General features: G+C 37.0%; 1 protein-coding gene across 1 annotated transcript; it reads left to right on the top strand.

The window, feature by feature from the left end:
- The first annotated feature begins 1,782 nt into the window (after positions 1-1,782).
- On the top strand, positions 1,783-4,823 carry LOC113780313. Its single transcript, XM_027326125.1, has 4 exons — positions 1,783-2,236; positions 2,459-2,535; positions 2,890-3,520; positions 4,486-4,823. The coding sequence occupies exons 1-4, from the start codon at positions 1,783-1,785 to the stop codon at positions 4,821-4,823; spliced, it is 1,500 nt and encodes a 499-aa protein (XP_027181926.1).
- The last annotated feature ends 7,733 nt before the right edge of the window (positions 4,824-12,556 follow it).

Genomic DNA, 12,556 nt, shown 5'->3' with positions numbered 1-12,556 from the left:
CAATTAAAAGGCTACTAAGTCTCGGCTTTTGACCAATAGGTGGTCAATTAACTCTCGGCTTCACTTGGCTCATCCACTTGGAGCAAGGTGTAAATTGTGGAATCCTTATTCTCGAAGTCTTCAATGGTCTTTAAGTCATCTCCAATTCTTTCTTGGATGGTGCATACAAGTGCTTGAAGTGACTCGCGCATCTTTTTGGCACGAGCTCTTGTGACCGGTCCTAGTGGCACTTGAATGACTTGATCATGATCACCATTGATCCTTGATGCTCCCTCATCAAGTCGAGGGCCTAGGGTTAGGTAACCCCAAGCTCAAGGGGATGATCAAGGGTCGGCTACTGGACCGAACCAAGAACAAGTAAACGAAGGAGATAACCAAATAGCTACTGCTATCAACCGCATGACGGAAATTTTAGAGCGGTTGGCAGAGCGACAATATCCAGGACCTGTTAACCAATCCGAGGCTCAGGATAGAGGGGAGGATAGAGGCTTGGAGCAATTTTTGAAATTTGCTCCGCCTAAATTTATTGGAGGACCTGACCCCGAGTTAGAGGAGAACTGGTTGGAGAGAATGACTAACATATTTGCCGCCTTAGACTATACTGAGGAGAGGCGAGTGACCTTCGCTGCCTTTCAATTTGAGGATGCACCACGTGCTTGGTGGAATGTGATAAGGGAAAAATGGGAAATAACACAGACCCCTTGGATCTGAAAAAACTTTATAAGGGAATTTAATGAGAAGTTTCTTCCACCTTTGATTAAAGAGAAACGGGAGGACGAATTCATAAAGTTGAGACAGGAGGCCTCTAGTCTGGCCGACTATAAGGAGCGATTTACTAAACTTTCTAAATACGCTCCAGAATTGGTGGCTAATGAACGAAAAAAAATAAGACGATTTGTACAAGAATTTAATGTGGATATTCAAAAAAGGTTAGCAGCAGCCCAAATCTCTACGTTCACTGAATCCCTAAAGAAAGCGCAGAGAGTCGAAAGCACAAGACTGCAAGTTAGGGATTTTCATACCAAAAAAAAGGGCACTCCTAGTCATTCTTCTGGACCAGCAAGTAAGAGTGCCCCACCTCCTTAGATGGGAAGAAGAACGAGGGGAGTAAGGATTGCTGGAATTCCAAGAGAGGTTTTATCAAGAGGAAGCCGCAATGGGCAAGGCCAAGCGAGAGGAACACCTACTAGTAGGCAGGCCGTGGTTCCTCAAGTTGTTTGTGGCTATTGTGGTAAGGCCAACCACACGGAGAATGAATGTTGCAGGAAATCGAAAAAGTGCTTATATTGTGGTAGTACCGAGCACCAACTCTCAAGTTGTCCAAGTGTGCCGAAAGAGGGAGGTAGTACTCAACGGCTAGAAAAGTCAGCCTCTAAACAGTTTAGTATTGGAGGGAGTCGACTTAAGGTGCCAGCTAAGGTTTACACTCTAGTTCATCAACAGATTCCTGATTCTACTGAAGTGGTTGACGGTACGATCCCTATGTTTCATCGTTTAACTAAAGTTTTAATTGACCCTGGTGTGATACACTCCTTTGTAAACCCTAACTTTATGAATGGGGTAGATGTGAAGCCAATTAAGTTACCTTATAACTTGGAAGTTAGAACGCCTATTGGGGAACAAAGTTTAATTGCTAACTTGATGTATAGAGATTGTAAGATATGAGTTTGAGAGTGGAAATTACTGGCCGACCTGATGAGTTTAGCTATTAAGGGGTATGATGTCATCCTAGGAATGGACTAATTAGCTCGCTAGCATAATCAGTTGAATTGTATGACGAAAATGGTAGAGCTGTGTATTCCGGGAGAGACAACCCTAAAATTGGATGTAAGGGGTAGATTAGTCTCATCTACCCTTATCTCAGAAATTCGAACTAGAAAGATGTTGAGTAAGGAAGTTCAAGGGTATTTGGCTTTTCTTATAAATACTCTTAGTGATAAGGTGAGATTGAAAGATATGCCCGTAGTAATGGAGTATCCGGATGTTTTTCCTGAAGAACTAGAGTTTTTGCCATCGGAAAGAGAGATAACATTTAAAATTGATGTGACTCCAGGAGTAGCACCTATCTCTAAGATGCCCTATAGAATGGCTCCAGTCGAATTGAAAGAGATGAAATTGCAATTACAGGACCTTCTAGAGCGAGGCTTTGTAAAAGAAAGTGATTCACCGTGGGAAGCTCCGGTGTTATTCGTTAAAAAGAAAAATGAGAGTTTACGGTTGTGCATAGACTACCGAGGTTTGAATGACGTAACCATCAAGAATAAGTACCCTTTGTCCCACATTGATGAGTTGTTTGACCAATTATAAGGGGCAGTAGTATTCTCAAAGTTGGATCTCAGGCAGGGTTATTATCAATTGAGGATTTTGAAAAAAGATATATCTAAAACTGCCTTTAACTCGAGGTACGGACACTTTGAGTTTGCAGTAATGCCGTTTGGGTTGACTAATGCTCCTGCAGCTTTTATGAATTTAATGCATCGAATCTTTAAATCTTATTTGGATCAATTTGTGATGGTGTTCATTGACGATATACTGGTATATTTTAAAACTCTGGAGAATCATGAGAATTATTTGAGAATTATTTTGCTAACCTTGAGGGAACATCAGTTATATGTTAAGTTTAGCAAATGTGAATTTTGGTTGAAGGAAGTGACTTTCTTAGGTCATATAATTTCGAAGGACAGAATTAAGGTGGATCCGACCAAACTGGAAGCAGTTTCTAAGTGGAAACAACTAGAAAACCCTATTGAAATTCAAAATTTCTTAGAGTTAGTAGGGTATCACTGAAGGTTTATCAAAGATTTTTCTAAGATTGCGGGACCCAGGACTGAGTTGACCAAGAAAAGTGAAAAATTTATATAGAGTTCTAAGTGTGAAAAAAATTTTCAGAAGTTAAAGAAGCGTTTGACAAGGGCACCTGTTTTGGCTTTACCTAATGGAAAGGACAGTTCTGTGGTCTATATAGATGCTTCAAAGGAAGGATTGGGGTGTGCATTGATGCAGAATGATAAGGTAATTGCACATGCCTATAGGAAGTTAAAATCTCACGAGAGAAACTATCCAACTTATGATTTGGAATTAGCGGCCGTAGTGTTTACATTGAAGAAGTGGAGACATTACCTATATGGGGTGATGTTTGAGGTTTTTACCGACCACAAAAGCTTTAAGTACTTGTTTTTCCAAAAAGAGTTGAACTTGAGACAACGTAGATGGGTGAAATTTTTAGAGGATTATGATTGCACGATTAATTATCACCCAGGGAAAGCTAATGTGGTAGCTGATGCTTTAAGTTGTCAAGTGCAAGTGGCAAGATTGATGATCAAAGAATTGCACTTGTTGGAAGAGATTAGTATTTGGAACCCTCGTCTCGAACCGAGAAAAGTGATTCTTGGGAACATTGTCGTGAAATCCGTTTTCCTGGATCGTATCAAGAAGGCACAAGAGAAGGATTCTGAAGTACAAAAATGGTTGGAGAAAGTTAAAAAGGGAGAAAAATTGGATTTTAATTTGGGAGTAAATGGTATGTTAAGGTTTCGAAATCGTATAGTGGTGCTAAAAGATGAAGGGCTGAAAAGGAAAATCTTAGAAGAAGCGCACCGTTCTAAGTATATGGTACATCTTGGAGGGAATAAAATGTACCAAAACTTGAAGAGCTTGTACTGGTGGGAGAACATGAAGAAAGAAATTGCTCGAATTGTCCAAATTTGTTTTATTTGCCAGCAGCTTAAAGCCGAGCATCAGAAACCATCTGGCCTATTGCAACCTTTAGAGATATCCAAGTGAAAATGAAAAAATATCACCATGAATTTTGTATCTGAATTGCCAAGGACATAAGAGGTCACGACGCTGTTTGGGTGATAATAGATAGATTGATCAAATTTGCTCATTTTCTGCCGATTAGTATGAAGTACTCACTGGTGAAGTTAGCTAGGTTATATTTGGATGAGATTATAAGGTTACATGGGATACCAGTAAGTATTGTATCTGGCCGAGACCCTCGGTTTGTTTCTCGATTCTGGCAGAAGATGCAAGAAATGTTAGGAACTAAATTGAATTTTAGCACTCCCTAGCACCCACAGACTGATGGACAGTTAGAGAGGACAATTCAGACCCTTGAGGACATATTGAGATCATGTATTTTGGATTTTGGAGAGAGTTGGAGTAAGTACTTGACAATGGTGGAATTTGCTTATAATAATAGTTTCCATTCATCCATTCAAATGGCTCCGTATGAAACTCTTTATGGCCGAAAGTGTAGATTTCCGATTTGTTGGGATGAAATAGGTGAAAGAAAGATTTTAGATCCAACTGCAGTACCAAGGATTGAAGACGCGCGAGAAAAAGTGAAGTTAATACGCCAAAGGATTCAAACAGTTCAGAACCGTTAAAAGAGCTATGCAGATAATCGAATGAAGGATTTAGAATTTGCGGTTGGAGATCAAGTTTTTCTTAAAATCACTCATTCAAAAGCAAGTTTGATGGCAGGGAGAGGAAAGAAGTTGCAACCAAAATTTGTAGGACCTTATAAGATTCTTCAACGTGTGGAAAACGTGGTTTATAAGTTGGAACTGCCACCGAGTTTATCTCGAATTCATAATGTTTTCGATGTGTCTATACTCAAGAAGTATCATCCAGATCCCTCCCACGTACTGCAACCAGAAAATATTGAGACCGACGAGGCACTGACCTATGAGGAGAAACCAGTGAAACTTCTGGATCGTAAGGTGACGGAATTAAGGAATAAGCGAATCCCTTTGGTAAAAGTTCTATGGAGGAATCACAGTATAGAGGAAATAACTTGGGAAATAGAAGAGGAGATTTGAAAGAAATATCTAGACCTATTTCCAAATCAAGGTATCAATTTCGTGGATGAAATTCTTTTAAGGGGGAGAGGAAGTGAGGACTCATGTTTTTATTCTTAATTTAGTGATTTTTATAATTATTTACCCTAGTGTTAATTTAATTATACTAGTATTGCATGAATTCCCCTTGAATTTCGCTTTATTGCGTTTGCGTCGAAAGTTTCTCGTAAATCGTGTCTGTACGACTAATTGGTGATTTGAGAATTTAATACTAGACTAGTAAGTTTGAGTAATTACAGTGTTAGAGGAACCACCTTGGAGGATTAGTGTATAAGTATATCAAACAAGAGAGGAAGTGGTAGTGCACGACACTATTTGGCCACTATTAAGTGTTGACTTTTAGTACAACTTTAAGTTAGCTTTTTCAGCACATTTCTTCCACAAAAATTGAAAACCAAGAAACCCTCTCTCTCTCTCTCATTTCAGCCGAACCCAAGGAAGAACAAGGGGAAGAGAAAACTTCATCTTCTAGCTTCCATCTTGCTTGCAAATCCTCAACCAAACCACACAACACTTGGAGTTTCACTCTAGCTTGAAGAAAGGTGCCATCTTATGGAGTTTCTAGGTGGACAATTGGTAGAAGGTCTTGCATTGAGCTAGGGTTAGAAGCTTCGAGATGTATTTCACTTCATCTCCTTTAATCTTTCCAATTTCTTCAAGATTGAAAATTACATTTCATGGGTTTGAAACCTTGAGCAAGAAATAGGCTAGAGGACTTGAGGAAACTTTTATCTTGCTTTAAATCCTAGGCTAGCGGTCTTGAGGAGGCTTTGAGGTAGCTGACTTGATGTCTTATTGCTTGATTGTTGTTGTTTTATGTGGTGAGTGATATGATTTTGGATTGAGAAGATGAGAGAAAGTTGGAAAAATCATGAGAGGAGAGCTAGTCGAAATTCTGCTCTTGTTGTCCTACTTTAAATTCGAACTTTTGTTGCTTATTTGGCTGCTAAATTGATTGATATATGTAGTGTTATGTGTGCAGAAAGTGTCTTTCGAAAATCATCTCAAATGGTTGCACAAAACTTAAGTTTTAGAAAAGTTCGAAATTTGGAAATAGGTTACCAGGGTAGTCGGACAGGGGTACTTGTCTGAACATAACTTCTTGTACAAAAATCAAAATTGAGTGCCATTTGTGGCATTCAAAACTAGACATTCATAGCTTTCAAACGGTATAAGAATCCCCTGTTAGTTCGTTTTGAGTAAACCGTAACGAATCGGCAAAGTGGACTATCCTGCATTGCCTGTTTGTCCGAATGAAACTGAGAAGCTACATCTTGTAGCTCAATTTTTTCCCACTTGTGAACAGATTTTAAAAGCGATGTCTTCTGATGAAATGTATCATTTTGAACCTAGTTTCTAATGCCATAAACTATTCTCAATTTGGACTTGTATAGAGTTAGATATGGTCTGATTTCAAAACTATGTTGTGGCTTGGTGACTGGAAATCTTATGAACAGGTTGCCAAAACTAGTCAACTTCAAACTGTTATATCTTGTTGCTCAAAACTCTGAATTTAGTTCCGCTTGTTGTGTTTAAAACTTGGTTTGGAACTCTTATTGTGTTATTAATTTCAGAGACTGATTCACTTTCTTTGAATTTTTCCAAATTTCCAAACATTACTAAAAAACCAAGACTGGTTCTGTCCTGTCTTCTTGAAACTGTAACTTTGGGCTGAAATTTGGATGCCTTTTGGTTGGAATCTTGGAAAAGTATCTTCAGGGAAGTTTTAATACTTTGAATTTAGTTTCCAACGGTATAAAGTTTTTCATTTTTGGACTAAGCAAACTTAACGGTATAAAGTTTTTTACGCGAGAGTACTTTCTTCCTTGAATGATAAGTGGTTGTGAGTATGTATGAGTGATGGTTAGTCGCTATTTCTTCAAGCGCTCAAGAGGATTTTGAAGGGAATCTTAGAGTGGACAAATAAAGACCTTATTTGCTCATTTATTCACTTGTTTTGAATTGGTGAATGTCAAATGCATGATTATTGCATAATACTTGAAATACTTCTTGTTGAATATGTGAATTGGACTTGTCGAGATGAGTGTGTATTTTATCTCACTCGTTCTTTTTACTTGGTTAGATAATTGACTTGCTCATACTTGAAATTATACTTTTGTTTGACTCATCGTCGATTGGAGAGCTATCTCGTCGATTTATACTTGTAATCGTGGGGGACGCCCAAACTCATTGGCTAATTTTGCGAATCGAGCCGGCATGGGTTTGGTCGAGAAACTTTGTGAACCGTGAGAAAACATGAAGTTTGATCTATTGGAGAGATCTTGTTTGGCATACTCTCGTAGTATTGCCACAATATACTCGAGTAATATCAAAACTTTTGACGTTCGGGCTCGGTTAGGGGGTGTAACGGTGGACGGAATTTGGTAAAAGTGGAGTCTACGGGTTTGGTACTTACTCGGTTGACGGAGAGTCAACGTGGGATATTTGGATCAAGACCTTGACCAAGCTGCGCGGATTTAGCTCTTGAGAGCTCCAATATCCATAATTGTTTCTTCTTACTTTTCCTACTTGAAATGTTAATCACTTGAAACTTCCAGTTTTATTATTGTCTCGATTTTCTTTCATGCTCTCTTCTACTTGTTCTATTACGCGCTTGCATAATTTTCTTGGCCTCACTGAGCGTTGGCTCACCCCATTAGTTTGTTTTCCTTAATAGGAGCACAGAATGGAAAGATTTTTGGGAAAGCCGACTTGATTACCTTTTTATTAGAGTTTTGGATGTAATTGATTAGTCGACATATGGTGGTTGTATATTTTTGGGGATTTGATGTACTTTTGGAAACTTCGTGATGTAAGATTTGAATATTTTTTTAAGGGAAGCGACTTTTCCTTATTTTGACTTTTATTATTGGTTGATTATCCTTAAGTTTAAATTTGACTTGTATCGAGTCCTGGCGAGAGCTAGGCAGGCGTTCCGCAGATACCCTTGGGTTCACCTTAAGGAGAAGTGGGGGCGTCACATTTTGCATGTACTATAGCAGCATTTCTTCAAAGTTGCACTTCTTCTCCTAAACAGGTTGAGAAGGATACTGAGAAGGTTGCTGCAAATTTTGAAACCTAGGTGATCCCATAGGTCTAAGCTCTTGATCCTTCCATGAAAAATTAGGGTGAGATTATTCTTTGTCAACTAATGCCTTTGTTAGGTCTAACCTCATTGTATGTATTAGATAACGGATTATTCTTTGGTTGCAACTTTTGCTCACCATATGCTCTAGTGAAATTAACGTCTTCTATCATGGTAGGAGGATCGCTATTATAGCAACCAGCAGTAGAATGCCCATATATGTGACGATAAGAAGAAGGTTGTTGAGATTCATTTTCCTGATTCAAAAGTGGTTGCACCTGTAGTATCTAATGACTCAACTCAGCAACCTGTGAACCCAAATCTTTTATAGCACTCACTTCATGCACTTCTACTCTCTTATCTTAGATTGCCTTTTATTGAGAGTTGCTAGCTAACAATTCATACAGGGCAACCAAGTCCTCTGGGGTCTTGTTCTCAATATAGCCTTCAGTTGCTATATCCATCACATTTTTGGTTGTTAGGGTCAAATCATTATAGAAGAATTGCACTTATAAGGCCAAAGAATATTGATGGTGAGGACATTGAGAGAATAGTAACTTAAAGCACTCTTGTGCTTCATGTATTGGCTCTTCGTCCATTTGCGAAAATGTGCAAATCTTGTTCCTTAAATTGATGGTCTTCTGAGGTGAGTAGTATCTGGTCATAAAGATATTATAAACATCTTTCCATAGTCTCAAAGATCTTTTGGATAGATGAAGTACTCAAGACTTTGCATGATCCTTAAGACAATAAGGCAAGCACATCATCCTTAGATCATCTTCTAACACACTACTTAATGAAAAAGTTTGCACCATCAAATAAAATTCCCATATGAAGGAGAGCAGGTCTTCATTGACTAACCCATGAAAGGTAGGAAGCATGCTAAAATGTACTGTTTGAAGCTCATATTTTCTCACCCCTTCAACCAGGCGAATGCAATGGAGAGAAGCTACCATGATAGGGCGTTGGATGTCCCGAAGATGAAGTCTAGTAGGTGGTTAAACTACCTACTATTGATTATTGCTATTATTTCTGTTCTCCTCCACCATTTCGGATTCATCTGAACTACCTGACTCAGTTATCTCCAAGGCAATATGAAATTCAAGTGATGATGATTGCAATGCTTGTTTCTACAGACGATTTTGCTTCCTCAAATACTTAGCAATTTTTTTTTAACTTTTAGGTAAAATTTCAAGTCATCTTTTTGAGTTCGAGTCATATACCAAGCATCTAAGAAACAAAAATAAAAAATAAAAGTGAAAAATAAAATAAAATAAAATAAAAATAACTTTTATTAGCAAAATTAAGCGTCGTTCCCTGACAACGACACCAAAACCTTGATAGATGAATGCTTGCAAGTGTACATGGTCAATCATAATAATAAAATCATTTAGAATATTCCAAGGTTGAACCTACAGGGATGAGTTGATTTTCTACTTCAATTAATTTAACAAAAATAACTAAATTTAAATGCAAAGGGTGTTGTAATCAGTACTCAAGAAATTAAATCAATAATCAAATCAAATAAGGTATAGGTGAGAAACAATTAGTAAAAGTTTAGGGTTTTAGATTTTGATCCAAAGTTAAATTAATTATTCAGTTAATTTCTTAACATGCCAAGAACGTATCACGTGCAAGTAACTTAGATTATCTCTCAATACATCTAAGTTGTGCCCAATTAAACCTCATGTCTCTCTCAAAATCATAAGTATTTAATTATACCCATTAAGATCTTAGGTGATGTAATTACGTCATATAAATTCTAACATATTCTCGTAATTAGATTAAGTATGTTTATTTATCTAGTGCACTATTGTATATCCTTTCTCGGTTCAATATAAACCCTAAGAGCATGTCTATGGTGGCCAATCACAAATATGTAATTAAATCAAGAAAAAGAAATCAAGGTAACAGTAAAAAATGTAACTAAGATAAATAATCGAAACTCCTTCACAAAAGCCTAACCCTAGATAAAATTTAGTTCATCATAATTGTAAGAGTAAACAAGAATTCAATATTGAAAAATACAAGACTTAGAATAAAGAGCATGTAGAACTTCCCGATTGACAAAAAATCTATAACAATAGTTATCAAATAAAACAAGGGTTAATTCCACTTTGTCCCCCCAAACTTTGGACGATTATCCACTTAAGTCCCTAAACTTGAAAATGGGACACTTAAGTCCCTAAACTTATAAATACCTCCCACTTAAGGAAAATTGTTAACAAATCCTGAATGCCGTTGGTGGTCAAAGTGTCCCATTTTATAAGGGTTTAGGGATTTAAGTGTCCCATTTTATAAGTTCAGGGACTTAAGTGGGAGGTATTTATAAATTTAGGAACTTAAGTGTCCCATTTTGAAGTTTAGGGACTTAAGTGGATAATCGTCCAAAGTTTGGGGGGACAAAGTGGAATTAACCCATAAAACAACCAAAGCAAGGCTGATCTAATGTAGCCTATAAATTTTAAAACACACTTGTCATAAGAGTACATAATTTTGAAAATCAAAATAATAAATTTTGAATAGTTTAAAAATATATGTGTCATTTACTCCACAATGATAAGTGCTTGTTTTGCATATTTATGTGTGGTTATTTATGTGTATTTTAGTATGTTTTCATTTAAATTTGAGTTGAATAACTAGGTGACGAGGCTTATACCTACACTCTAAATTTTAACTTAAATCCCTCATTTACTGCAAGTATACAGATCATAGGTAGTAGTACTAGGGAATTAGGATCGATCCCCCAAGGAATCACCTTCAACTACCAAGACTTTTAGCTCACTCTATTATCTAAACTTATCAAGAATTTTAACTAGTTTAATCAACTAAAATGCTAAAGTAATGCAATGCAAATTAACAACTCGAAATAACTCAACTAAACACAAGTGTTCTAGGGTATAAAATCCACTAAATGTACATAATCTGGATGAATTAGCTAACTATCACTCGTGCTCTTATCTTGCTAAGGATGCATTCTACTCAAGCCATCGGAACTCGTTTTCGCCAATGAACCGAACTTAGCCTACACTAGAGTTTCCGTACTTTCATGGTGAAATCTCAAATATAAACTAGATCAAGCACAAGAAATGTCATAAAGATCCATCTAAGTGTACCACTACTTTCGTGTGTCTACTTCTTAGGTTCCATTCATTCATTTTCCATTATTGTCAACTATTTTCAAAGATTAACAATAACTAAAATGGCTTGTAAATGGTGATCAAGCATTCACAAGTGTTAAAGCATGAACAAATGAACTAGCAAGAACAAGACATAGCAATAATCAACTTTATTAAGCCATAGTCAAGGCACAAATAGTTTCATCTATCCCTAGAACAAAAAGAATTAGCTAGACATGGTAGATTTAACAATAAGGCTCATATCTATAATGTAACAAAGCATTAATGAGACAAATAAAGAGGGTAAAGAGGAAGAAATGCTCACTCAAATGAAGAAACATGATCTTCAAGCTCCATTATCTTCATTTCCATCAAAAATCCTTTAATAAATCAAGAGTTCTTCAAGTTCTTCAATAGAAATGAAAACGAAACTAAAACTATCACTAAGCTAAACTAGAGAGAAAAGAGAGAGAGAGTTCTATATCTTGTCCTCCATATCTTCTCATCCTCCTTTCTCTCTTTTCAATAATGTGTCTTCTATATGTTTCTTTACTTCTTGTTCCAAAAATGCCCTTCATTCGAATCTCCAATATTCTTTCTTCAAGTGCACAAGATGATTTGCTAGCTTCCGGCCTGAATTTGTTGTGAAACATGAGCCAAAAGTAAGTGTGAAATGTACATAAGTTGTTCTGCAAATTGTAGAGGAAAGCAAAAGATCCGAGGCCTTGGATCCGAGGGCTTCACACAGATCCGAGCTTGGATCTGATTTTTCCCATTTTCCTTTATTTATTTTGCAAGACGATCCGAGGCCTATTCTACTTGGATCCGAGCTTGGATCCCTTGCTCTTGAATCTACTTCTCCAGATCCTCGAACGAGGGCTCGGATGTGTAGCTTTTGAAAATGGATCTGAGGTTAGATCTCCTTCCCCTGTTTCCAGCTTCAATTCTCTTCCTTTTTCGCGCAACTTTCTCTTCTTGTTTCACTTCTACGTTATCCTCTATGTAGTGCATTGCATTTTCTTCAACTAGAGAGAGTGTTTCATGCACCAATAACTTACAAAATAGCACATGTTTATGCATTAATCCACTCATTTTGCACATTTAGTTCAAAAGTAACACTTTGAAGAAATTTTGCACTAAAAGGGTTTAAACACGGCTATGAACCCCTAAAAACACAACAAAAACTTGCATTTTATCAACTAAAATCAATGTGAAATATTCACTTATCAAACTCCCCCACACTTGAATCATTGCTTATTCTCAAGCAGTACAACAAACCATCAAACAATAATTCAAGTGCCAAATAGAACATATACTTTATCAAATTCAATCATCTCAACTCGTCCTTTAATCAATATGCAATTCCTCACAGTATAGTTAATACTCATCATACTTAATAAAGGGGAAACAATTATATGTAAATTTAACCATATTCAAATCAATCTCTCTCCCTTACTTGGCTCCACAAATAACCGACTCACACCGTCGCG

The sequence above is a fragment of the Coffea eugenioides genome, chromosome 8 (genome assembly GCF_003713205.1).
Source record: "Coffea eugenioides isolate CCC68of chromosome 8, Ceug_1.0, whole genome shotgun sequence".
NCBI lineage: Eukaryota > Viridiplantae > Streptophyta > Magnoliopsida > Gentianales > Rubiaceae > Coffea > Coffea eugenioides.
Note: the sequence above shows the minus strand (reverse complement) of the source record. Positions and strands in the feature narration are given on the sequence as shown.